Raw genomic sequence first — 27,534 nt, 5'->3', positions numbered from 1 at the left:
TAATGAGAGGGCCACTGTGGTGCAGTTGAGGGCTGGCACAGGGGCTGGGGAGACCCTCGTGCCGGTGCCTGCGCTTCCAGAGCCAGGGCTGCAGCTGTGGCCCCGTGCTGCCAGTGCATCCTGGGGCCTGCTGTGTGGGCATAAACAACCACTGTGCTTTTGTGGGGTTCCTTCCAGGGAGGAGGTGGCTGCCTCCCATCTTCTGAAATGTTTCCAGACCATGCACAGCAGTGAGACCTGTGGTGTCTTGACCCAAGGCCAGCCTCTGTCTGAAACTTCAAGGTGGCTCTTCAGACATACTCCGTTAATCTCAAACACCCTTCTAGGTCCCCAAGATCTCTCCAGCTCTCTGCGGTTAGTTTTGCCATCATTGCCCAGGCTGGAGTGCAGTGGTGCGATCTCACCTCACTGCAACCTCCGCCTCCTGGGCTCAAGCAGTTGTCCTGCCTCAGTCTCCCCAGTAGCTGGGATTACAGGTGCGCACCACCACACCTGGCTAATTTTTATATTTTAGTAGAGATGGGGTTTCAACATGTTGGCCAGGCTGGTCTCGAACTCCTGACCTCAGGTGATTTGCCTGCCTCGGCCTCCGAAAGTGGTGTGATTACAGGCGTGAGCCACCGCACCCGGCCTTGGCCATTGTTTTCTTCCTGCTCTCTTCAGCACATCTATGGGAGTTTCCTGAGGCAGCTGTAGCAAAGGACCACAAAATTGGTGGCTTCAGACAAAGATGTGGGAAATGTATTCTCCCATAGTTCTGGAGGCCAGAGGTCCCAAATCAGTTTCACTTTTCACTGGACAGAAGTGATCGCGTCAGCAGGGCCACGCTTCCTCCGCAGCCCCAGGGGAGAACCCGTTTCAGCTTCTGGTGGCTGCCAGCAGTCTTTGGCTTGTGGTCCCAAACCTCCAGTCTCTGTCTCTCTGGTCACATTGCCCCTGGTCTGAAATCTGCCTCCCTCCCTCTTACAGGGACACTCGTGAGTGTATTTAGGGCCTACCTGGATAACTCAGTATAATCTCCCCATCCCAAGACCTTACCATCTTCTGCCATATAAAGTAATATTCACACAGGCCAGGGAGCAGGACCTGGCATCTTTAGGGAACATTTCCCAGCCCATTGCAGTGGCCCTGCCACCAGGATGTGCTGCTCAGGTCCCCCCATTCCACAGTTACCACCTTCACCAACCCTGCCCCTTAGCCGCCTGCCCACACAGGAGGCCGCGTGTCATGCTCTTCCCAGGGCGGTTGCCCCCTCGTGTGTTTGAACGCCCCCGCCTCTTCAGGCACATCCATCACTAGTTTCCGCCTCTCCCTCAGATCTTTCCCACACTGTTTTTTCTCTGCTAACACTTTGTTGCTTAAAGTTCTCTCATAACATTTTTCACACTCTGTCCAGGATTGTACCGACACTTCACATCCCCTCCCCTCCCCTCCCCTCCCCTCCCCTCCCCTCCCCTCCCCTCCCCTCCCCTCCCCTCTCCTCCCCTCTCCTCTGTAGACTCCCTAGGAGCAAGGGTGAACTTCTTATTTCCCCCAGTAGGACCAACACAGCAGGAGCTGGGATATTTTTTGTTTTGTGTATATTATCATCTCCCTAACTAGATTCTTTCTGAGACAGAGTCTTGCTGTGTCACCCAGGCTGGAGTGCAGTGGTGTGATGGCGGCTCACTGCAGCCTCCATCTCCTGGGCTCAAGCGATTCTCGTGCCTCAGCCTCCCAAGTAGGTGGGATTACAGGCATGCACCACAACACCTGGCCAATTTTTGTATTTTTAGTAGAGACAACATTCCACGATGTTGGCCAGGCTGGTTTCAAACTCCTGACCTCATGTGATCCACCTGCTTCAGCTTCCCTAAATGCTGGGATTACAGGTGTGAGCCACCACGCCCGCCTCTAGATTCTTATCTATTATGTTGCTGCAAAAGTAATTGTGGTTGATGGCAAAAACTGCTTTTGCACCAACCCTAATAGTTAGGTCCAGGGACCAGGGCTTGTGGCCACCAGAGTTCCACCTAAAATGAGCAAACATTTGCTTAACTTGGTGTGTTGTCATAGATGCTGTGCTGCTGGGAGCACCAGCTGCCAGATGGGAGGGGTGCAGGGCAGGGAGCCCAGAGCCCAGCATGGAGTCTCCACATCAGCCCAGGACCTGCACGCACTGCCACTGCTAGCCGTGGCCATGACAGTTCCCTGTGCCTCAGAGCCTCATTTTCTTCATCTGCGAGGTGCAGATAGCGCACCCCTATGAAGCTGTGGTGAGGCTGAGATTAATTAGGGATCATGTGTGGGAATGCTCCTGAAACTCCCAGCAAGTCTGGCAGATGAGCGGCCACCATCCTGATGTTCGTCTTTCATTTTAGGGACCTTCTTGTGTGAGACGCCCGTGTTAGCAATGCATGAAGAAAACGTTTACACGGTGGAGTCAAACCGAGTTCAAGTTCGAACCTGGCAGGTAAGTTGCTGCTCCACTGCAAGAAAACCAGAGCAGAGTTTGAAATCCTGCCTCTCAATTGAGCCAAAGCCTGTTTATTGATTTCACCTAAGGTTATTAGTTCTTTCTCACACTGTGTAAAGAACTACCTTAGACCGGGTAATTTATAAAGAAAAGAGGCTTTGTTGACTCACATTACTGCAGGCTTTACAGGAAGCATGACTGCGGAGGCCTCAGGAAACTTACAATCCTGGTGGGAGGCGAAGGGGAAGCAGGCACATCCTACATAGCCGGAGCAGGAGGAAGAGAGAGTGAAGCGGGAGGGGCCACACTCTAAACAGCCAGATTTCGTCAGATCTCTATCACAGAACACACTAGGAGACTGTGAGAAACCACCCCCATGATCCAGTCGCCTCCCCCCAGGCCCCACCTCCAACACTGGAGATTACAATTCATCGTGAGATTTGGGTGGGGACACAGAGCCAAACCACATCACCTCGCTAGATGGGATTTCCCGCGTCAGGTGCTTGATGGTGAAAATGAATCCTGGGACAGCTGTTCAATCTGTGGCTGTCACTTCAGAAATCGGGAGACAGGGCAAGGACCTTTTGCAGTGAAAAGGATGACTTTGCAGGACTTTGAATACACGGGGCTATGAAAAGAAAATAAATCCTTGCTGGGCTTAACGTGCACCCTGACGGCTGGCTGGGTGACTCCAGTTCAGGACATAATGTCCTTAGCCAGGCTGTCTCCCGCATGTGTCTTGTGGGAGGGCCAGGGCGACCTCTAAGAGGTTCCCTTTTTTTTTTTTTTTTGAGATGGAGTCTTGCTTTGTCGCCCAGGCTGGAGTACAGTGGCGTGATCTCAGCTCACTGCAATCTCCGCCTCCCAGGTACAAGCGATTCTGCTGCCTCAGCCTCCCGAGTAGCTAGGACTACAGGTGTGCGCCACCACGCCCAACTAATTTTGTATTTTTGGTAGAAACGGGGTTTCACCATGTTGGCCAGGCTGATCTCGAACTCCTGACCTCGTGATCTGCCTACCTCGGCCTCCCAAAGTGCTGGGATTACAGGCGTGAGCCACCACGCCCGGCCAGGAGGTTCCCTTCTGAGTAAAGTCAGGCATCCACTGCCCCGTCTGCATCCCACACACACTGGCTGGAACCTGGGGGCAGACACAGTGTGTTTATTTCCTGTGGCTGCCCTAACAAATTACCACAAACCGAGGGGCTTCCGACACAGACATTTTTTCTCTCACAGTTCTGGAAGCCAGAAGTCTGCAATCCAGGTGCTGTCCAGGCTGGTGCCTTCTGGAGGCTCTGAGGGTGAGCCTCCAGCTCTTCCACCTTGCCTCTTCCAGCATGAGGTGGCGCTGGCAGGCTTTGCTGTTCCTTGGCTTGTGCACTTGACCTTGAACCACAAGGTCTGAACTGCAGGGGCCACTTAGATGCACATTTCTTCTGGTTCTGCCACCCCGAGCCACCAAGATCAGCAACCTCCTCTGCCTGTTCAGTGTGAAGATGATGAGGATGAAGAGCTCGATAATGACCCACTTCCACCTCACAAATAGTAAACATATTTTCCTTCCTTACGATTTTCTTAATAACATTTTCCTTTTCTGGGTGACTTTATTGTGAGAAAAACAGTATATGATACATACAACATATACATATGTGTCAATCAACTGCTTACGTTATTGGTAAGTCTTGTTGTCAACAGTAGGCTGTACTAGTTAATGTTTTGGGGAAGTCAAAAGTTATATAAAGGCCGAGCGCTGTAACTCACATCTGTAATCTGAGCACTTTGGGGAGGCCGAGGTGGGAGGACCACTTGAACCCAGCGGTTTGAGACCAGCCTGGGCCGCATATTGAGACCCATCTGTTAAAGAACAAAAAAAAATTGGCTGAGTGTGGTGGCGCACGCCTATAGTGCCAGCTACTCAGGAGACTGAGGCGGGAGGGTGGCTTGAGCCTGGGCAGTCAAGGCTTCGGTAAGCTATGATTGCGCCACTGTCCTCCAGCCTGGGCAACGGAGCCCAGCTAATTTTTGTATTTCTTTTTAGTAGAGATGGGGTTTCACCACATTGGCTAGGCTGGTCTTGAACTCCTGACCTCGTGATCCACCCACCTTTGCCTCCCAAAGTGCTGGGATTACAGGCGTGAGCCACCACGCCCGGCCATGTCTTTTTTTTTTTTTTTTTAAGGGACAGGATCTCACTATGTCACCCAGGCTGGACTTGAACTCCTGGCTCCAGTGATTGTCCTGCCTTAGCCCTGCAAGCATCTGGGACTACAGGTCTGAGTGGACATATCTTTGGGAGGGGCACCGTTCAGCCCACTGTGTGCAGCAAGGTTCTGTGACCAGGTTGAGAGCTTTTGTCACGAGCCTGATTTTAGCTATCGTTGTGATTTTTATCCATCTCCAAGTTCCTTCTTGGGACCCAGCGTCTGATTGCCTGGGGCGGCCACATTCCTGTCCTTGTACCTTACATGGTGCTCGTGTGCTTCCATCATGGATTGTCGATTCTCGTTGGCATCCAGACGGGACAGAAGTCAGCGATAAGTGCCAAGGAGAAGACGGAAGCGGGTGGGCCCCTCTGTGGAGGACTTCTGTCTGAATCAGGTGGAGGGAAGACATGGGGAGGAGCCACATGGCTGCAGTGCCAGCTGGGAGAGAAGTACGGGCAGAGGGAGCTGCCGAGACCACATGTTTTCCTGCAGCCTGTTGGGTGCGAGGGGAGGCAGTAAAGCTGGAAGGGAGTAGTTGAGAGCCTTCTGGGCATCCCAAGCCCAGAGCAAGCACACTTTTGTTGCTGCCATCCCTGCCCACCCCTCTGTCTTTTTACCTATGCCTCTCTGACTCCTCCCATTGCATGTGGGCATCTGTTGTGGACATAAAGGGAGGTAGAGCAAGGCTTTTTTTTTTTTTTTAAGTTGGGGTTCTGCTCTTTTTGCCCAGGCTGGAGTGCAGTGGCACAATCTCAGCTCACTGCAACCTCCGCCTCTGGGACTCGAGCAATTCTCCTGCCTCAGCCTCCCTAGTAGCTGGGATTACAGGTGCCCGCCACCACGCCCGGCTAATTTTTTCTATTTTTGGTAGAGACGGGATTTCACCATGTTGGCCAGCCTAGTCTCGAACTCCTTACCTCAGGTGATCCACCTGCCTCAGCCTCCCAAAGTGCTGAGATTACTGGCCTGAGCCACCACGCCCGGCCAGGCTGTGTTCTTAAGGACAGTTGAGGGGCAGCTGCTTAGACGACCCTTGAACAATACAGGGGTAGGGGCGCCAACCACCTGAGCAGTTGAAAATCCCCATATAACTGTTGACTCTGCCAGAATTTCAGTACTCGCAGCCTACCATTGACTGGAAGCCTCACCAACAACATGAACAGTCGATTAACACATATTTCATATGTTCTATGTATTACATAGTGCATTCTTACAGTAAAGTAAGCTAGAGGAAAGAAAATGCTACTAAGAAATCATGAGGAAGAGAAATACATTCACAGTACTGTACTGTGTTTATCGATACCCTAAGTCTACAGGATGAATCATCTTTCTGAAATGGTGGCATCCACAGGTGGCGTCCACATCTGCAGACCCGAATCTACTGTCCATATCAAGCAATTCCACGTTTTCTTGTAGTGTCACGGCTTTCCCTTGCTTCTCGGGAGCACTTCCAGCATCACTAGTGGCATGTCACATGGGTCCCCCTGGGGTTATTCACCTTTTACAGTATTGCACGAAATGCATGAAAAATCCTCTAGAACCGTGAGAGGTCACTTTTTACTGTGACGTGCATTTTGCTGGAGAGAGGAGCTGCCCACTTGGAGGTGATTAGCACTGCACAACATTTTAAGGGGATCCTCGAAACACTTGAGTGAAACTGAGCACAGTGGCAACAGGAGGCAGCTGTGAAATGCCGACAGGAGCACAATGTGGGCCACAGCTCCCTGTCTGCGGTTATGATTGCAGATCGCATCTTTCTGTTGGTTTACACTTCGCTCAGCTGCACATAGTGCCATCTCTGGAAGCATGTGCAGATTTGTGTATACTTTATGGACGTGGCTGATAAAAGACTAGTATCTACCTATATTTTATGCATTTGCGACATACCTGTTAATTTTTTTTGTTCTTTCTAGGCTACATAGTTTGTCTGAGTTTTTTCAGATTGTTACAAATCTCCAAAAAAAAGTCAATTTTTTTTTTTTTTTTTTTTTGAGACGAAGTCTCGCTCTGTCACCCAGGCTGGAGTGCAGTGGTGCGATCTCCGCTCACTGCAAGCTCCGCCTCCCGGGTTCACGCCATTCTCTTGCTTCAGCCTCCCGAGTAACTGGGACTACAGGCGCCCACCACCACGCCCAGCTATTTTTTTTGTATTTTTAGTAGAGACAGGGTTTCACCGTGTTAGCCAGGATGGTCTCGATCTCTTGACCTCATGATCTGCCCGCCTTGGCCTCCCAAAGTGCTAGGATTACAGTCATGAGCCACTGCACCCGGCCATACTTTTTTTTTTTTTTTTTAAAGACAGAGTCTCACTCTGTTGCCCAGTCTGGAGTGCAGTGGCATGATCTCGGCTCACTGCAACCTCCACCTCCCAGGTTCAAGCAGTTCTCCTTTCTCAGCCTCCCGAGTAGCTGGGATTACAGGCATATGCCACCACACCTGGCTAGTTTTTGTATTTTTAGTAAAGATGGGGTTTCACCATATTGGTCAGACTGGTCTCAAACTCCTGACCTCAGGTGATCCACCCGCCTCAGTCTCCCAAAGTGCTGGGATTACAGGTGTGAGCCACTGCGCCTGGCCTTTAAATATCTTTATTGAAAAAAAAAGTTCATGTAAGTGGGCCCTTGAAAATCAGACCTGTGTTGTTCAAGACCTGTGTTTGCCAAGAAAAGACCTCCAGAGGTGGGGCTGTGCGGGCACCAGTGGCCTGCAGGGAAAGGGCCAGTGGCATGATGGGAAAGGGTGAATGGCCTTCTGGGAGAGGGCCAGTGGCATGATGGGAAAGAGTGAATGGCCTGCTAGGAGAGGGTCAGTGGTGTGATGGGAAAGGGTGAATGGCCTGCTGGGAGAGGCCAGTGGCATGATGGGAAAGGGTGAATGGCCTGCTGGGAGAACACTAGTGGCATGATGGGAAATAACAGTGGGCCCACTGAGAAGTCCTACTTGTAGAGCTTGGGAAGACACCTAACAACAGTTGCCATGGAGTTGGGTCCTTTTATTCCTCTGTTAATTTTTTATTTTATTTTATTTTCAGAAACAGAGTCTCACTTTGTTGCCCAGGCTGCACTGCAGTGGCAATCATAGCTCACTGCAGTCTTGACCTCCTGGGCTCAAGCGATCCTCCCACCTCAGCCTCCTGAGCGTGGGACCATAGGTATGCACCACCATGCCTGGCTAATTTTTTATTTTCATTTTTATTTATTTTTTTTACAGATAAGATCTCATCCTGTCGCCCAGGCTAGAGTGCAGTGGTGCCATCATAGCTCACTGCAGCCTCAAACTCCTGGGGTCAATTCATCCTCCTGCCTCAGCCTCCCAAGTAGCTGGGACCACAGGTGCCAATCACCATCCCTGGCTAATTTTGTTATTACTATTATATTTTTGTAGACATGGGGTCTCACTATGTTGCCCAGGCTGGTCTTGAACCAAGCTCAAGTGACCTTCCTGCCTCAGCCTCCTAAAGTGTTGGGATTAGAGGTGTGAGCCACCATGCCTGGCCACTAATTTATTAAGTTACAAAAGGAATACATGTCAGTTGTAACTAGTAAGGTGGTTCTGGCGTGAGTAAGGGTGGGTTAGTGATCCCTCATGACCCTTGTTGGACACCCACCATGTCCTTCCTGGACACTATCCCTCCTCAGGATGCAGATGCATGGCTGCTGTTAGTGTTCGTGTCAGGGACGCAGTGACTACAGACACTTAGGAGCTTCCAGTCCTTAAAAGGACAGCTTCCTAGGCCAGAACTTTGGGGCCCCAGCCCTGCGTATGTTTCAGGGAGTCACATCTGCCCCATGGAGAACCTGAGGGGCCTCCCATGCAAAGGTCAAGTGCCATGGAAGGGGGTGGTATATGGGACCGGTTGGTGGTGGGAGGTGGGAAGGGAGGCAGGAGGGCTGGTCACCTGGACCCTCACCCTGAGGGCAGTTGAGGTTGAAGCTAGGAGTGACAGGTACATTTTGTTGACCAAAAAGAAAGAGGCTGAAGCACAAAATGTGATTTAAACAGTCTACTTGGCTGGGCATGGTGGCTCATGACGGTAATCCCAGCACTTTGGGAGGCCCAGGCGGGAGGATTGCTTTAGCCCAGGAGTTCCAGACCAGCCTGGGCAACATAGTGAGACCTCGTCTCTGCAAAAAAAATACAAAAATATTAGCCAGGCATGGTGGCAAACCTATGGTCCCAGCTACTTGGGAGGCTTAGGTGGGACAATTACGTGAGCCTAGGGAGGTTGAGGTTGTAGTGAGCTGTGGTTGTACAACTACACTCCAGCCTGGGCAACAGAGTGAGACGCTGTCTCAAAAATAAATAAGTAATTAAGTGAGTAGTCTACCTGAGCCAGGATAAAGGCAGCTGCCCAGAAAACTCAGCCCCGAGGAACACTGGGCCTGGGCTCCATTTTACGTTTGTTACAGGCAGGTTTTTAAGGCCGAAAAGAGGGACCGGGCACAGGCTGATGTCAGGTTGTTGGTCAGGAATCCTCTTTGGTTGATGGAAATACCATTGATTAGCAATGGGCTGAGCATTGGTGCAGGTATGGTCTGCGGCAGCTTATCAGGTTAGTTCTCAGCTACCTGTGGCGGCAGCAGGCAGTTTCCAGAGAAGAACACAGCTCAAGGGAGAGCAGGGCGTGGCTGCTGCCTCATTTAAGGTCTCTGGGGGCCTGATCCCTGAAAAGGACTCACCTTCCTCTGATAACAGTTCTTTCCTTTCCCCAATTTTGACTTATTTTCTTGGCTTTGTGTCATTTGCTCCCTAGAAAGTAACTCCTGTGCCAGCGTAGTGGGGAGCCGAGCTTAAGGGTGGAGAAGAGTGAAGTTGTGGGAGACGCCGCAGGAGAGCAGCTCAGCCTGGCCCCAGGCAGCAGCCACCAGCAGAGCTGGAGTGGAGGGGCACTGTGGCTCTTATAAGGGGGGTGACCAGTTGCATGATGGGTGGCTACAGAGAGTATAGAACTGAGGATGTTCTGAGTTTTCTAGGCTGAGAGGTTGGGTTTGTCGTGGCACCTTTAAGACAGGAACTCCAGAGGCAGAGCTGGCATAGGGGGCGGGGCAGGATGCAAGTTCGTGGTGCCTTGGAGAGCCCTTAGGGGTGTCTAAGAGACAGCTGGAAATACAAGCTCTGGAGGTCAGGAGCTGGGTCAGTGCCCTGAAGACAGTACTTTGGGAGTTGGGAATGTATTGACATAGAGATGTTAAAGAATGTAAAAGAGTTGAGCTCAGATCTGAACCCGGGGCCCAGCAGGTAAGGGGCAGGGCAGGGAGTGAGCTCACCGAGGAGCCTCCAGTGCTCTCTGTCATCATTAATAGTGTCAGCCCTGGCCCCATCAGCTAGTCCGCTCCCCCTGCTCTTTTTATCCTGTGTTCAAGCGCCACTTGCTCATTCCATAAGCATTTATTAGGCTCCCGCTGGATACATCAAAATGAAGTGAGCTTCCTCAGCTTGGAATACTCCCACCCTGACTCCAGCCATCCGTCCCTCACCCTCAGTTTCCTAAACACACTGTGCAGGCTCCTGCCCCTTTGCTGGCTTTTGGAGTCTGTGTTTAGATTTCCGTGCCCACTAAGTTCTCCTGGAGCTCTGCCCACCTTCCAGCCTGCCTTGCCACTCAGATTCTGTGCAGCTCCCATGCACTAGATCTGTGGCTTCCCTGCTGCCTGTCTTGGCCCCAGGATGCATTCAGCCGTTCGCATCTGACTCGCTGCCCCCACATGGAGTGCCCTGGGGATGTGCCACTCACTCGTGATGCTCCTCCCCCAACCCACTGCTGGGCAGGGTGTAGGCATTCACTGGGCATTGGTTGAATTCAGCCAAGAGCTTTGCTTTGAAACTCAGAGGATTAAGGTTAGTCCCTAAAAGACACACCACAAAGCATGGGGTCTGCTCCAGCACGACTGTGGGGTGACTGTGGGGTATATGCTTTCTTTTTTGTTGTTGTTTCTTTGAGATGGAGTCTTGCTCTGTCGCCCAGGCTGGAGTGCAGTGGCATGATCTCGGCTCACTGCAAGCTCCACCTCCCGGGTCCACACCATTCTCCTGCCTCAGCCTCCCGAGTAGCTGGGACTACAGGCACCCACCACCACACCCGGCTAATTTTTTGTATTTTTAGTAGAGACGGGGTTTCACCGTGTTAGCCTGGATGGTCTCGATCTCCTGACCTCATGATCCACGCGCCTTGGCCTCCCAAAGTGCTGGGATTACAGGCATGAGCCACCGCGCCCGGCCTGTGGGGCCTGCTTTCTAACGTGCCGACTGTGGGACGTGCTTTCTAACGTGCTGGAAAGGCCAAGGTGATGCTTTGAAAATATAAATGATGCGAAATCACTTCCCAGCTCAAAACCGTGCAGTCTTCCAGTTTCACTTAGAAGGAAATCTCACTCTTCCCCTCAGCCTGCAGGAACGCCCCTGTGGCCTCTGCCCACCTGGCTGACTTCTTAAACATTTTACTGAAATACCCACACACTTAGAAAGAGTGGGTGCGTCGTGCCTAAGCGTACGGTTCAGGGGCTTTTCGTGGGTGGGACATTGCCAGCATGTAACTTCCTCTCCCCCTCTCCTCCTTCCTCTCCCCCTCTGCCTCACCCAGGGTAACCACTCACGTGACACAACGTAACAAGTATTCCTGCGGCTTTCACATGACAGGGCCTCCACAGACAGGGCCCCCCAGAGCTCCCCGGTGGATGGAATTCGCCCTCTCTCTGTGCCTGGCACTTTCCTGAGATCCCATTCTTTACCTACATGGCACTTACTCAGCTGAGATTACATATGTATTTGTTTGTCGACTGCACTGCTGTCTGTTTTCCCCTCTAGACTGGAGGCACCAGAGCTCTCCTGAGGACAGGGCCCCGTCCTTCCCCCGCAGCACTAGAGTCCAGCAGAGTGCTGGGCACACTCTGAGCCGTCAGTAAACACTGAGCGAGTGAATGAGTGGAGTGTACAAGGTTATCTGTGAACAATGTTCAGTAACTCACATGAAATATATCCATTTCTTGTGTGTACAAGGTTATCTGTGAACAATGTTCAGTAACTAACATGAAATATATCCATTTCTTGTTCCTTTTCCTCAGGGGACTGTCAAACAACTCCTCCTTTTCTCGGAGACTGAGGGGAATCCCTGCTTCTTGGACATCTGTGGGAATTTCCTGGTTGTAGGGACAGACTTGGCTCACTTTAAAAGCTTTGATCTTTCCCGAAGGTAAATTTTTTTTCCAAATAGAAGTGTGAACATTTTTTTAGTCAGTCAGGAGACAGTGTGATGGGTAGAAAGTGAGTTAGAAGCCAGAAGACTCCTTAGGTGCCCATTTTAACACTGACATGCCACTTGTGCTCTGGAATGCCTCATGTTGGGGCTCAGTTCCTGGCCTTTGCCTGGTGGTGGAGCCGTGTCGGGGAGAGGAGGCTTGAGTAGTTGAAGCACAGGGAGTGGTGAGGGTGGGGAAGCTTCTATATGATGAGTGCATGACATTGTACATTTGTTGGAAATCATAGCGCTTTATGGTGCAAAGTGTGAACCTTAATGTATACAAATGTTTAAAAAATCATTCAGGCTGGGCAGGGTAGCTCACACCTGTATTTCCAGCACTTTGGGAGGCCAAGGCGAGAAGACTGCTTGAGCCCAGGAGTTTGAGACCAACCTGGGCAACATAGCAAAACCCTGTCTCTACAAAAACTTTTAAAAATTAGCTGGGCATGGTGGCACGTACCTGTAGTCCCACCTGCTTGGGAGGCTGAGGTGGGAGGATTGCTTGAGCCTCGGAGATCGAGGTTGCGGTGAGCTGTGGTTGTGCCACTGTACTCCAGCCTGGGCCACAGAGTGAGACCCTGTCTCAAAAAAAATCACTTAGAATGTTAGAGGACCCCAGGATGGAACACAGAAGGTAACAAAACAGTCTCACTGTGTTACCAAATGTATGAAACAGCTTCACTAAAGGGTGTGGGGGGAAAGTGCTGACCTAAGTGGCTCTGGGAGTGAGGGGAGGCCCTGGCGAGCACTTAGGCCGAAGGAACTGCACAGGAGCTCGGCTCTCTAGTGGAGAATTCTGCTCCCCACAGGGGTTGGGATGAGCAATGCTGATCCTGTGATGCGTGTGCACTGGAATTGGACAGCTGAGCAAATGGAGGGTAGATGGCAGGAGCCTGGCATCGCGTGGTGGGAGTGGGAGTTACAGATTAGCAAGTGGAGGGACTAGAATAAGCCCTGGGAGAGTGGATTAGAGGTAGAGGTGTCAGCATGAACAAATCCCTGGCTTCATGTAGGTAGTGATGACTCCATACACAGAATCGTAGGTCTGTATCAATGTACCCGTTGGTACACACATATTTCCTCGCTGTGTCAGCTGAGAGGACCTAGAAGCAACAACCCTGTCCCAGCAGGCACACCTGGTGCCCAGACCTTGGTTTCTACCACCATCCTCCAATAAAGGAGCTATGGATCCTTGGAGAGATGCTGACTCTAGGACCAGGACAGGAAATGTACAAATGAGCTGGCAGCATCTGTGCTGCCCGAAAGTGAGGAAGTGCTAAAAACAAAGCAAACCAAAAAACCTCATAAAGATGGCAGGGTGGGGGTCACAGAGACACAGAACCCACCAAAAGAGGTCCTAATAGCCAAAGCTGGAATAATTGGAGCAACAGAATAAATAAAGCAGGCCAGATGCGGTGGCTCATGCCTGTAGTCCCAGCATTTTATTTATTTATTATTTTTTTTTTTTTCTGGGTGGCCCATTTCATCCTGCAAGTCCCAGCACATTGGGAGGCCAAGAGAGGTGGATTGCTTAGGCCCAGGAGTTCAAGACCAACCTTGGCAGCATGGTGAAACCCAATTTCTAAAAAAAAAAAAATTAGCCAGGCATGGTGGCTTGCATCTGTAGTACCAGTTACTCAGGTGGCTGAGGCAGGAGGATCACTTGAGCCCAGGAGGTCAAGGCTGCAGTGAGCCAAGATCACACCACTGTACTACAGCCTGGGCGACAGAGCGAGAGACCCTGTCTCAGAGAGAGAGAGGGAGAGAGAAAAGGAAGGGGAGGGGAGGAAGAGGAGTGGAGGGAAAAGACAAAAAGAGAGAAAGAAAGAAAGAAAAAGGAAGGGAAGGAAGGGAGGGAGGGAGGAAGGAAAGAAGGAAGGAGAGAAGGGAAGGGAGGGGAGGGGAGGGAAGGGAAGAGGGAGGGAGGAAGGAAGGAAAGAAGCTTGAATTATATACCAAAGTAAAAAAATGACTATGTGTGAGTCCGAATGCTATGAGTAAGTCAATAAATAGGGGAGAAGAGACAGATGTCCCATAGAAAAGAATTCCACGGCCAAGCGTGGTGGCTCACGCCTGTAATCCCAGCACTTTGGGAGGCTGAGGCGGGCGGATCACGAGGTCAAGGAGATCGAGACCATCTTGGCTAACACGGTGAAACCCCGTCTCTACTAAAAATACAAAAATAAATTAGCCGGGCGCGGTGGCGGGCGCCTGTAGTCCCAGCTACTGGGGAGGCTGAGGCCGGAGAATGGCGTGAACCCGGGAGGGGAGCTTGCCGTGAGCCAAGATGGCGCCACTGCACTCCAGCCTGGACGACAGAGCGAGACTCCGTCTCAAAAAAAAAAAAAAAACAAGCTACCACTACATACTTTGTATTGATTATGTCAGCAACAAACTAGAAACAGCTAAATGTCACTGGCAGGGGACGAGTTAAATAGCTCAGTGTGTCCCTATGACGGGAAACTGTGCAGCTGTCACAGCGGGCGATGAAGCAGTCCCCACGTGCTATGAAAAATCGCGGAAACAGAGCATAAGGCACAAACTCCAGGTATAGAACGGCGTACAGCAGCGTTGTTTTGTTTTTTTTCGTTTTTTGTTTTTGAGATGGAGTCTCACTCTGTCGCCCAGGCTGGAGTGTAGTGGCATGATCTCGGTTCACTGCAACCTCCGCCTGCTGGGTTCAACCCTCAAGTAATCTGCCTGCCTCACCCTCCCAAAGTGCTGGGATTACAGGTGTGAGCCACCACGCCTGGCCTAGAACAGCATTTTTAATAAGGTACTTGAACAAGAGGAAGGGGACGAAGCACTCATATTCGTCTTTGTTCGCAAGAGTACCTGAGGTGGAAGAACTCACCCTGTGTTTTGCGTTTGCCCCACCTCATGATGCACACGCGCCACCCAGGGTGAGAAGCAGCCTAAGAGCTGTGCAGCACTCATCCGGTGAACAGAGGTTTCAGGGTGGGCGGAGAATTGGGAACTGGGCCTCTGGCGGGCACTGAGGTCCGTCTTCCTCCCTGCAGAGAGGCCAAAGCGCACTGTAGCTGCAGGAGCCTGGCGGAGCTGGTCCCTGGGGTGGGGGGCATCGCTTCTCTGCGGTGCAGCAGCAGCGGGAGCACCATCAGCATCCTCCCCAGCAAGGTGAGGCCACCCCTCGTCCACTCGCCCACTCCGCCTCCTCACCTCTGTCCTCCCAGGCCAGGCCTCCTGCCTGCTCGTGCCTCTCTCCTCCTGTGCAAGTCTTCCTGTCCTGTGTTCTGTTCAGCCCCACTCTCCTTCCCCTCCTCTCCCCGGGTCTCTCCCTCCCACCTTCTCCGGGAACCTCCCCAGCATGGTCCTCACCCAGCCTCTGTTCCTCCCCGACCTGCCATCTTCTGTCCCCTGCCTTTCTCCAACTCCTCCTTCATCGAAACAGTCGATTCCTTGTCGGAGAGTTGCTCGCTTCCTCTTCATCCCTGCCTTCTTCATCCCACTCAGTTTTCTTTGGCACGCGAGGAGGCACAGGACTGTTGGAGAGCCCTCAGGCGTCCCACTCAGAGAGGCAGGGTGATGTCGGTGTGCAGAGGGCCGGCGGCAGCCACATGGAAGGGTCTGGCAGGGGTGGCAGGGCATGGCAGCGCTGTTTGGAGCCGGTTGGTTCCTTCCCTGGTTCCTTCCCTTCCGCTGGTGCCGGTTCCCTTGTTCATTCGCTCATTCAAGGGCCGTGACTGATCTCCTGCCATGGGCCAGACGCTTTGCTAGGCACCACGGACACAGAGGTGCTCAGGTGAGCACAAGGACCCCGCCCACTGCCTGTGGATGAGCAGGGAAGGAGGCATGTGTGCTTGGAGGGTGTGGAACTGCACAGCATTACGCTGCTGTGGAGCTCGGGCCAGGCCTGCTGAGGGGGTGACGGCCCAGCCAAGGTTGGGGCGAGAGTGAGCAGGTGAGGACTGGTGGGGACAGCAGAGGGCAGAGGCCAGCATTGGCAAAGCCTGTCCTCATCGAGGGTCTGCACTCGTGGTGAAGGGCAGGGCCAAGGCTGACGCAGGTGGGACTTTCACCTCAGGGCAGAAGGATGAGGATAATGTCAATATCATCTTTCTAGAGGGTTCTTTCTAGAAGATGGATCAAGGGGTCGGTGGGTGCAGATGCCTACTTGGTCCCCGTGGCAGCCACTGGAGGGCTCGAGCAGCCGCAGTGGGGCTTGACGATGGACTGGCCGAGGGGTAGGGCAGGACAGGGCTGCAGAAGTCGTTTCTAACCTTTGCAGCCAGGTGGGAAAGGAAACTGGGTGAGGAGATGTTTGCTGTAAAGGTGGATGAGCAGAAGGGCAGGTGCCTGGGAGGCAGCCAGTGGGCAGTCCCACACCTGGTCAGAAGGGAGGGCCAGGGCTGCAGGCGGAGCTCAAGGGACAGGCGAGAGGATGTCCCCAAGGAGGAAAAACAGTGGCCACTGTGACCCTGAGAACCCAGATGGGGCCTGGGAAGCCAGGTGAGCAGGTGCCGCCAGGGAGGTGGGGCCACTGGGAGAAGGAGGCAGCCAGGAGCCTCAAAAAGGTCGAGGGTGCATTCTAAGGGGTTAACACTGACGGGAAGACCCAAAAGAGAGAGAAAGCACAGGGTCCCGGAGGTGCCATGGGGGAGAACACGGGGCTGGGAGGAGGCAGGGGCTGGCAGAAGGGGCCTACTTGACCATGGCAGAAGGAAACAGTGTAAAAGTTCAGCTGTAATAAAGGAGTTTCAGCTGAGAACGGTTATCCCGCACCTGCAATCCCAGCTGCTAGGGAGGCTGAGGTGGGAGGATCACCTGAGCCCGGGAGGCGGAGGCTGCATTGAGCTAAGATCGCACCACTGCACTCCATCCTGGGCAACAGAGCGAGACCCTGTCTCAAAAAACACCGAAACCAACAAATTATGAATATTGAAAGCATGCTAGTCCTTGGAAGCTGAGTGGCCTGTGGACTTGGTGACACTGGGTGTGTTTCTCTTGACATGTGCTGTGTCAGCCCCCTAGCATAGCCCACAAACCCTCTGGTCTGGGCAGGCGCCGTGAGCTTTCTGGTTTTCTCTTCTCCTAGGCTGACAACAGCCCTGATTCCAAAATCTGCTTCTACGATGTTGAAATGGACACAGTGACCGTCTTTGACTTCAAGACTGGACAAATTGATCGGGGAGAGACGCTGTCCTTTAATGAGCAAGAGACTAATAAGTAAGATTGTGGTTCAGGAGGATTTTGTTGGAAAAAATGATGTTCAGTTACTTCTCAGCTTCTGGGCGTGTTGTTGCTAAGTTAATGCGCCAGCCTTCAAAAGGCCCCAGCAGGCACCAGTAGGAAAAAGAAAGAGGAAAACAGAAGCACACTCTGGCAGTGGGTAGATTTGAGTTCTTAGTCTCTGTCCTTCAGGTGGAAGGTTCTGGAGTTAGCTGAGTGGAAACTGGAACTTCTGGAAGGGTTCTGGCCGGGAATCTGTAGAAGTGGCCCATGAGTCACTGCAGGGAGAGAAATGTGGTGACCTCAGACTCATCCGCGTCCCTGATGTTGGGGGGCATTTGCCTGTTTAAAGAATGTACTTCTAGGGAGAACAATCGTCTGTCTTCACTATATCTGGAGTTCCTTCTGTGGCTGAATGGGCGTTTGGAGAACTTTGAGTGCTGATGATAGTTCACTCACAGTTCATGGTTGATTCTGCACAAAGTGAGGCACAAAAGCAAAGTGGGCCACGGAGCTGAGCCCACCCAGCCTGCGTGAGCCAGGCCTGCAGGGCAGGAAAGCAGGACGGGCACCCTGGGGCCTGCATATGCTCACAGAGGAGCAGAGCAGTTACAAGGCTGGGCTCGGGGGTGGTTTTCTCTCTTTTTTTTTCCCTCCTCCATTACTTGACCACCATCAGACACACCCCTTCTGTCCAGCCCCCCTGGATTCCCCCTGCCTCTCCCACACACCTTCCGCCTCAGATCCAGTTCTGGAACCTTCTTTCACCTGGTGGCCTCATTTCATCCCTCTGCCGGTGACTTCCTGTGGAACTCTCCATCTTCACAGCTCACCGAGTGCAGGCCCCATTCTCCCACCTCAGACAATGATGCCTGACTCGGCCAAGTGCCAGCTCTCCCCCTGCTGCCACTGTTCTCGGGCCGCTCCTCGAACCCTTCCTCTAGTCCCCATTGCCCGTCACCCAGGTCTGCAGCGTTTCTCATACCAAAATGTCTTTTCATTCATGCTTTTCCCTCTTGACTCTGCGCCTGCCGTGCGTGGCTTCCCCTGGGAGCTGTGGGAGCCTCTGAGTTCCTTTCTGCATTCGAATCTTGCCCCCTTCCTTCTGTCCGTTCCCGTCCCGTACCAGGCCGGTCTCACCTCACAGGAACCAGCTTGTGTCCCCGGGCTCTCTGGGCCTCAGAGCCGCCTTGTCTGGAGCATGGCACTCGCCCCTCTGCCCTGCTTTCTGCTCTGCTCTGCACTGGTGCCGAACGTGGCTGTGAGGGCACCTCCATTGCTGGGTGCAGCGGCTTACTAGGGGATCTTCATGTCCTGCAGCACCGTGTCCTGTCCTTCTTCAGCAGCCATGGGTCGTGCTGCCCGGCAGGGTCCCACTCTGCAGCCTGGGTTTGTGACACCCTGGGGGCGGCAAATGAGGGTCATAGGCCTCCTCACCTTGGGCACCTGCTCTCCCTTGAAACCTTGTGTGTCGTCTGCCGGCACATCATTGTGTTTCCCCACAGCATTTTGTTGAGTTCTGGACCCATCCAACATAGAACTTTAGAGATGGGAGGGACCTGGGTCCAAGGGGCAGCACGGCACAGGGACCGGTGGGGACAAGGAACCCGGCATGACCACAGAGCCAAAGCCTCGACCCCGCCCAGCAGGGGGTGCCATCCCACCTCGAGGTTGGCCTGCTGGTCCTGGAAAAGGAAAAGGGTCCCTTTTGCTTTGGGGATTCTTCTGGGCCCCCATAAGGCCTCCAGAATCAAAGCGTCATCTTTCTGTGGTTCTTTCAAACTGGGCTTTGCTCGGACCCTTAGCCCAGTTGTTAAAATCTGAGAACACGTTCCAGTAGGGCGCATGGCAGTAAGACCCCAAAGGTTCTCCCAGAGCTGAGCGCGTGGACACCATGGTCTGGGACAGCACCTGGAGGCCTCGGGAATGTGTGTGGGAGGGAGACTGGTAGCAGGAGTGCCCACCCTGGGGTTGAAACGGGTCTTCCTTTGTCTTTTAGGAGCCACCTCTTTGTGGATGAGGGACTGAAAAATTATGTTCCCGTGAACCACTTCTGGGACCAGAGCGAGCCCCGGCTGTTTGTATGCGAAGCCGTGCAGGAGACGCCACGCTCCCAGCCTCAGTCTGCAAACGGGCAGCCCCAAGATGGGCGCGCTGGCCCTGGGGTGCGCTCTGCCTGTTGTATTTGAGTTTAGACACACTCAGTGGCCATTTGACAGACTGAAGATCTTCGTGGGCTGGGCACGGTGGCTCACGCCTGTGATCCCAGCACTGTGGGAGGCCAAGGCGGGAGGGAACGCTTGAGTCCAGGAGTTCGAGACCAGCCTGGGCAATATATTGAGACCCTCGTCTCTAAAAAAGAATAATAATAGGAATTAATAAAAAAAATCTTCCTAGCAGGGGGTCTGGGAAAGGGGTCCTGAAAATTCATTCACGTGGAGTAGAGCATCTGCCTCACAGCTCCCACTGACGGCAGCGTCACTGTAACCTCAATGCCACCTCTATGGATTTGCCATTGCTAGGTCTGTTTTGAGCTATACAGAAAAGCCACGGTGTGTGGTGTCTCCTCTTTGAGGTTTATGCCCATGGGCCAGCTCCACACTTACTGTCTGGTCTGACCTGAATGGCATTTTTTTGGTTCTCTTGTCTCAACTGCTACATGTGATTCTCTCTCTAGGAAAGAAATCTTTTGTTTGTTTGTTTTGTTTGTTTTCTGAGTCTCTCTCTGTCGCCCAGGTTGGAGTGCAGTGGTGTAATCTCAGCTCACTGCAACCTCCGCCTCCCGGGCGGAGTGAGCTGGGATCGCGCCACTGCCCTCCAGCCTGGGCGACAGAGTGAGACTCCGTCTCAAAAGAAAAAAAAAAGTTATCTGCAGTCAGTGTTGATACCCTGAGTTCAGAAGCAGATCCACCCTTGGTTCTCAGGCGCTGAGCCGGGAGGACACGTCCAGGTGGCATCTCCACCACCAGAGCGGGGAGGGGAAGACACAGCCCGAGGCGCCACTTCAAGATACAGGCTGTGGGGATGACCCAGGCAGTCGGGAGGATGGGCGGGCTGGCACCCGGGGAAGATGAAGACGTGGCAGGGAGGTAGGGCCGTCTCCTGGCAGTTTGATCCTAGGGCTCTTTGTCTGCTCTGTGATGATGCGCCCTTGTCTGAACTCACACCAGGTAGCAAGGAAAGGCTTTGCCTTCCCTTCACCTCTTCTGGTTTCCTGTCCAGAGCAGCTGCAGGTATGGGCGCATGTCCTGGTGTTGCTTGTTCTGCTTCTGTGCAACGGACCCGCAGAGCATGTGGTTCCTGTGCTGCGTGTTCCCTGTTCCTTGAAAGCAGGGTCGGGGCTCTTTGTTGGTGGTGCCACTGTTGATTTTTTTTTCTTCTTTTTTTTTGAGACGGAGTCCTGCTCTGTCACCCAGGCTGGAGTGCACTGGCATGATCTCGGCTCACTGCAACCTCTGCCTCCCGGGTTCAAGCGATCCTCCTGCCTCAGACTACCGAGTAGCTGGGACTACAGGTGCCTACCACCACGCCTGGCTAATTTTTGTATTTTTAGTAGAGATGAGGTTTCATCACGTTGACCAGGCTGGTCTCAAACTCCTGACCTCGTGATCCACCCACCTCAGCCTCCCAAAGTGCTGGGATTACAGGCGTGAGCCACTGTGCCCGGCCTGCTACTGTTGATTTTCAAATCAGAGTAAAGCCGCCAAAGAGGGAGAACTTTTAAACCATGAAAGCTCTTTTGAGTTGCAGTCACCAATTCAGGGTGGGAATGATGAGCCTTTGCTGCAAGAAAATCAGTCACTTGGGAGAGTCCAGTGGTCGCAAGCTGGATGAGGTGCGTCCTTCCAGTAGGCGTGTTGGTTTTCCCCAAGTGGAGCAGATAAAAGGTGGTGTAATCAAAGCAAAGCACCCGACCCCACCATGACGCAGTGTGTAGCAACGACCCCACCGTGACGCAGTGTGTGTAGCAAAATGGCACTCATACCCCAGAAATTTATGTAAGTTAAAAAAAAAACAGAACAGTACTTTTCTTTCTCTCCCAGGCAGATGTTTTGATCCTGTCCTTCTTCATTTCCGAAGAGCACGGCTTCCTGCTTCATGAGAGCTTCCCCCGGCCTGCCGCCTCCCACAGTCTCCTGGGGATGGAAGTGCCTTATTACTACTTCACAAGAAAGGTACGAAGCCACGACATCCGCACAGGTGTCTTCTCATCTGTCCCCTTGCCTGGCTGGGCTCTTGCAAGCATCCCACGGAGCTGAAATGTGAGTTAGCCCTCGTGGCTCTGCCGGGCTTCCCTCTCCGTAGACAGCGTCAGCCATCCAGTCTCACTTGTCACCTGAAATTCCAGCAAACACTGCGGTCTGTCTGGGGAGAATTGGAAGTGGTTTTGCTCTCAGGATAGAGAGAACTCGTGCTAATGAGTGCTGTCTCCGGGTGAAGGAGCTCTCGGGCAGGACTCAGGACTCTGCACCCTTCCCCCTTGCCTTTTCCCTGAATGCTGAACACCTTTTTAGCTTTTCTGTCTTTCTAAAATTCTAGCTGCCTTCTTAAAATTACGCATTTCTATATTCACTGTAGGGATCTTAGGAACTACAAAGAATGAAGTAAAGACCCAAACAGTACAAATCTCCATAATCCCAGCCTGGAGGCAGCCACTGTGGGCAGGCTGGTGGCTCCTTTCAGTAGGGTTCTGGCTTTTGGACGCCCGTCCGTGTGTGACTCATGCATGGACGTGTTTTTAAATTACTGAGAGAATGGGATCGTCATCAGTACACACACCCCAGTAGGTTCTTTTGAACAAGTTATTTACTTCTCTGCGACTTGGTCCCCATGTCTCCAAGGTCCCTTTTGGACCTGAAACAGTCATTCTCTGCTTCTGAGAGGGCGTGCTGATCAAAGGATCTGCAGCTTCTCTGCAGAACAGCAGCCCATGTGTGCCCCACGAGCATTCTGAGACCCGGTGGAGTGCCTGGCTCTGAAAGAGCTGCTCCCCTCACTTCACTGACCTGTTGTTCTCAGCCTCTGGGAGCATCCCGAGTCACGTGTGGGGATTTTTCAGAGAGGAGCCTGGCTGACCTAAGGCTCAGACTCACATCCCAGCTGGCGCCGGCCTGTGAACCCCACAGGGGTTCTGCAGGCGGGAGGCAGGGGGCCACCAGCTTCCACCTTTCGGGACCTAGGATGCCACCAGCTGCTGCTGCTTTTATTTCTGTGAAACATGGAAGCTTCTCTCCTGTTACACACTCCGTCAGCAAACAACACGCACAGAGTCTTCCCTGCCTCTTCCTGTTTACTGTCAAATCAGAGGAAGGACTAAACCGTGTAGACTTGGACCTGGATTGCTTTTGAATTTCCACATGCAGTGGCTTATCAATGTTAAGAATGAACTCTGTATTTTTCTAATTTTCTTCAGTAAGCCTGTGTTACTTTTATAACCCAAGGTGGGTCGAGGGAGCATTTAAACTGGGACAGAGGGAGCGTAGACCCCAGAGGGACATTCCGAGAAGGGGAAGGACAGGCAGCCCTGCATGGCCACGGAAGCCAACACAGATGCTACTGCACCAGCAGCCACCACGGTGGACCGCGGGCGCACCGGCTCCACACACACCCGTGAGCTGGCATTCACCTTCATGGGACCTGGCATAAAGGACACGGTGGTGGTAGGGTGGGGCACTGCCTAACTTGTGACAATGACGTGACCAGGTGTGTGCTGGCCTCTGGTCCTCGGGCTCTGCTGGAACCTTGTGTGCGGTGATGAATTAACAGCATTCACACAAACGCGAACCTGGGTGCAGTTGGCGGCCGTGTTCCTGGTCACCATGTAGAGCCAGGCTGCACAGCCAGCAGAGGCCGGCATGGTGCTGGTTTATGCGTCACACTGGTCCCTGCGGTGGAGGCAGTCTGGCTTCATGAAGACTGGGAAAGCATCGTGTGATTCACCAAATCAAGGGCTCCCTGCTCTGTCAATGCGTGTTTCCTTAATTCCCGTATTTTAATAGACAAGTGTCACCAGATTGGCATTCCTCCGAATTTCATGCTGGCTTTACGTTTCTTATGTGCTTCAATTTCTCTTTTATTTCAGAACTCAAAGCATTAACAATGTTTTACATTATTTCTGTTGAGTTTTTCCCCATTAATTTTGCATGGTGGCGTTTGTGTCTTGCACACACTCATGCATCTGTTCTTTTCTCTCTCGTTTCTCACCTTCCCGCATGCGTCCACTCCTCATAGTTGTTGTTCCAGAGAGCAGGCGTGTATGACGCAGTCGTAAGTACAGACGCTGAGGTCGTGTGTCATTTGCTTCACCGGGTTGTTTTCCTGAGATCCTTTTCCTCCCTTATTTTCAGTACAAGTGTCTGTGCACCGATACTTTCTGCTTACCTTGCATGTTCGCTTTACCGAGGTCTATTGGAAGCCTGAGACACTCAGTGTCAGCTCTCTTTATTTGAGCAGGATGCCTCTCACCTAGCAAAGCTCATCAGGAGCCAGCTGTGGTCATGGCTGGGACATGTGACACAGCAGCTCTTTCCTCTGCTGTGTGGGACACAGGAAGTACTTAGTTTACCTACATTTGCAATAGAGGGAGTTTTCGTAACTCAGCCGTTCAAGTCTAGTGAGGACTAGCCATGACGTCTTTTGTCCGTTAACGCTGCCCTTGTTCACATTTTCAAACGGCTCGGCCTAGTTTCTCCGAGATATGAGGGTGGATCCGGGTCCAGCAGCTCTTAGGACCCTGCCTCTGCACCGTGTGACTGGTCAGCTGTGACGTGGGATAGACAGTCCCTCCCTCACAGAGCTGTGAGCAGGACGTGGTGAATGATGAGAATTCCCATTCACACAGCGAACTGGGTACCCATTCTGTCCACACCAAGCTGACATTGTTATCAGAGGTCAGGGCGCTTCCTTGCAGTTTATTAAACCAGAGCAGGCAGGAATTCCCTGTTGTTTTTGTGCGTGTACGTTTTCTGACAGTTTCCACTCAATGCAGAAGCAGTCCAAACCCTTCAGCACTCAGCACCCTGCAGATGGGCCCCAGTCACATCCATCCTCAGGCCCTCCACTCCATCGCCTCTCTGCAGGGCCTCGGGGCCTTTGCTTATGCTCTGCACTGTGCCAAGAAGGGCCTCCCCATCACAACTGGGTCTGACAAATCCCCCAGATTTCTTTGAGACCCAGGCCAAGTGCCGTCTCGCCCATGAGGCCTACTCATCGGGGCTGCAAGTCAGCTTCTGCAGGAGCAGTGAGCTGATGGGAGCGCAGCTGGGGAGGCAGGTGGCTGGAGTCACCCTTTGGGAAGTCACAGAATAGCAGATACAAGACCAGGGAAGCCTGACCCCAGAAGGCTGCGTCGTGATCCGTTTCACACGGGGGAGTGCGTGTGCTCTCAGAGAAACGGGATCCAGATGAGGGGCAGGGCTAGAGCCCAGAGAGAGCGTGCAGAGCCCCTGCCCCACGGAGGAAGGGACCCATGATTAAAGACGAGGCAAGCAGTTGGAGGGGCTTGTGGAGGGGCAGTGGTCCCTCGGGAGCACCGATTTCCAGGAACTGGGTGTAAGAAGATGCTCAGGTGAGGATGGGCCTCCAGCAAGCCATAGCAGTGTGCTCCCACACTGGGCCCACAGCCGTGTCCCTCCCTGTGCCATGCGGGGCCTCACTGCCCAGGCTGAGGGCTCTCCTGAAAAATTCCCGTAGAGGGTACACAGCCAGTCCAGGTTATTGTTTTGGAAAATTCTACCTGAAATCATGCTCCTGTTACTTAATTTTAAGAGAGTTTAAAAAACAAATTCATGCACGGGCAGCCTTTGCTTACCCATTATCTGAAGCCAGAGCCAAAAGCTCTGACCATTGCCAGTGACCCTAAAAGTTTTCAGGGCATCTGGCAGGGACTGGGCCTGTTGCTAAATATCTGTGTCTGTCTGCAGAGGGATTTCTCCCCCATAATGGAGCTAAATCTAGAGGACGAGATCTGGGTGAGGGCTTCAGCTCTACATATGAATTAACAAACACATGGGTCCTTTGTCATTTAGCCCGAAGAAGCAGACAGAGAAGACGAGGTGGAGCCTGGGTGCCACCACATCCCTCAGATGGTGTCCAGGAGACCCCTGCGAGACTTTGTGGGGCTGGAGGACTGCGACAAGGCCACCCGGGACGCCATGCTCCACTTCAGCTTCTTTGTCACCATAGGAGACATGGACGAAGCCTTCAAATCCATCAAGCTCATCAAAAGGTGAGGATCCCGACCACTGGGATGTCGGGAGATAGCGCGTGCTCACAGCTCTTTCCTTTCTCCGTTTTCCTTCTTGGTTCGCCTGTTGAAATATTTGACTCCTCATGACTGCGTCATGGTGTATTTCATGGTCTTCCCACTCGATGAAATGCTGCCCAGCTTGCAGGTGCCACGTGGGAAGCTCTCAGCCTCTGTGGTGCTGGGAGCCTCTCGGGCTGTTTAGCTGCTTCCTAGTGGAAAGTTCTGCCGTTCCTAAACATCTATAATACCCATCCCTCTGGGAATAATTGCTCCTAAACAGAAGTTTGGACAAGTAAACACTAAAAACAACCAGGTGGAAACACAATTAAAAATGCTCTAAAAGAGGGTGTCAATCAAGGGCTGTCTGCAAGCACCTTCTTCTCCATTCCTGAGAGAATCTAGAAATTCTTTCATCTTCACAAGAGCATTTCACAGATTTTAATGTCCAAAGGGTAGAAAATCGAAGAATGAAACTAAAGAGGTAAAAGGAGGGTGTGGCCTTAGGTTGCCTGGAGCAAGCCCTCCCTCAACGTGCAGTGATGATGCCTGTCACACAGGTGTCCGAGAGGGTGCAGGACCCCGGCCCACTGTTGTCCTTCTGAAGCAGCATGGCCAATCCTTCATTCCCCGTGCCGGGCCTTCCACACTAGCTGTGCAGATGAGCTCTTTCCGGTTTGCACATGCACCAGACAGGCTGAGCAGCACCGCCCGGCCCCTCTGGATTACTTTGACTTAATATAAAGGTAGTCGCAGACCATAATTGACCCTGTGGCCAGTTTAAACCTTCAGTGTGGCCGGGCACGGTGGCTCACGCCTTTAATCCCAGCACTTTGGGAGGCTGAGGTGGATGGATCACCTGAGGTCGGGAGTTCGAGACCAGCCTGACCAACATGGAGAACCCCCCCCCCCCCATCTCTACTAAAAGTACAAAAACTAGCCAGGCAGTCGTGGTGCGTTCCTGAAGTCCCAGCTACTCAGAAGGCTGAGGTGGGAGAATTGCTTGAACCCGGGAGGTGGAGGTTGCCGTGAGCCAAGATCACGCCACTGCACTCCAGCCTGGGTGACAGAGTGAGACTCTGTCCAAAAGAAAACAAAACAAAACAAAAAACAATTATTTTCAGCCTGCTCTGGTTTAAAAATTCCTTGTCATAAAAAATAAAAATTCCTTGTCATAAAAAAGTTGAGCAGGGGAAGATGAAAGTCAACTATCCCTGCTAGTGTGTACTGTGGAGGTGAATCTGGTATTTCTACGCTGTGTACTGAGTGTGTCATAGACAGTCAGTCCGTAAATGCTTTCCAGTCTTTAGCAGTTGAAGACCAATTCCTGGAGCAATACGGGCCTCAAAATCCAAACTGATCCCCTCAACTCGCTAGAAGGCCAGAAGCAGCCAAACTAAAGATTTATATTAGCAGCGGGTGGCCTGATGGCCCGGTCCCGTCCGTACACGTCACAGCAGTTTCTCCTTCCGGCCGATGCCAGCAGGGCATGAGGCCAGGCAGTGCCGCACCCAGGCAGAGGAGGTGCCAGGCCAGGCACCAGGACTGTGGTTGCAGCGCTGGTTGTAGTGTGGCCAGGCAGCCTTGGGTTCTGGGTTCTGGGCGGGGGCGTGGGCCGGTTTTGACCCCTCAGATGTAGATGTTAGATGTTTTCTGCCCAACTCAAGGACTTACAGCTTGTTCCTCTCTTAACAGATTTAGGACATGGGGTTGTTTGGACCCAGCGCAGCATCGTGCAGGCATTTTGTAGCCTACCAAGCATTTCGCTAAAGATAGGCTGAAGGTTTTTTGGTTTTGTTTTTTGTTTTCAGACGGAGTCTCGCTCTGTCACCCAGGCTGGAGTGCAATGGCACAATCTCGGCTCACTGCAACCTCCACCTCCCGGGTTCAAGCAATTTTCCTGCCTCAGCCTCCTGAGTAGCTGGGACTACAGGCACCCGCCACCACGCCTGGCTAATTTTTTTTTGGATTTTTAGTAGAGACAGGGTTTCACTATGTTGGCCAGGCTGCTCTCGAACTCCTGACCTCATGATCTGCCCGCCTCAGCCTCCCAAAGTGCTGGGATTACAGGTGTGAGCCATCGCGCCCAGGCTGGCTGAAGGTTTTTAAGCAAATAGACCTCATCCCTTTTATTCTACTAGTTGTTGATCAGAGAGTCTGTAAGGACTTGGGCTTCTGAGACTTGGTTGAACAGAAGTGTGGAT

The 27,534-nt window shown here is 52.5% G+C and overlaps 1 protein-coding gene across 7 annotated transcripts in view; it reads left to right on the top strand.

Moving 5' to 3' along the window:
- Positions 1-27,534, top strand: part of IFT140 (intraflagellar transport 140) — a 99,045-nt gene that overhangs the window by 27,254 nt on the left and 44,257 nt on the right. For 6 of the 7 annotated variants that reach the window (XM_055364902.2, XM_004056950.5, XM_055364900.2 and 3 more), the window contains 7 exons: positions 2,361-2,452; positions 11,720-11,847; positions 14,916-15,033; positions 16,952-17,082; positions 19,085-19,250; positions 21,129-21,260; positions 25,113-25,312. In XM_055364902.2, coding sequence (XP_055220877.2) covers positions 2,361-2,452; positions 11,720-11,847; positions 14,916-15,033; positions 16,952-17,082; positions 19,085-19,250; positions 21,129-21,260; positions 25,113-25,312 — 967 coding nt within the window. The remainder of the gene's footprint in view (positions 1-2,360; positions 2,453-11,719; positions 11,848-14,915; positions 15,034-16,951; positions 17,083-19,084; positions 19,251-21,128; positions 21,261-25,112; positions 25,313-27,534) is intronic. The other variant, XM_055364901.2, reaches the window with a different exon arrangement.

This window comes from Gorilla gorilla, chromosome 18, assembly GCF_029281585.2.
Source record: "Gorilla gorilla gorilla isolate KB3781 chromosome 18, NHGRI_mGorGor1-v2.1_pri, whole genome shotgun sequence".
Taxonomy (NCBI): domain Eukaryota; kingdom Metazoa; phylum Chordata; class Mammalia; order Primates; family Hominidae; genus Gorilla; species Gorilla gorilla.
This window is presented reverse-complemented; position numbering and strand designations above follow the sequence as displayed.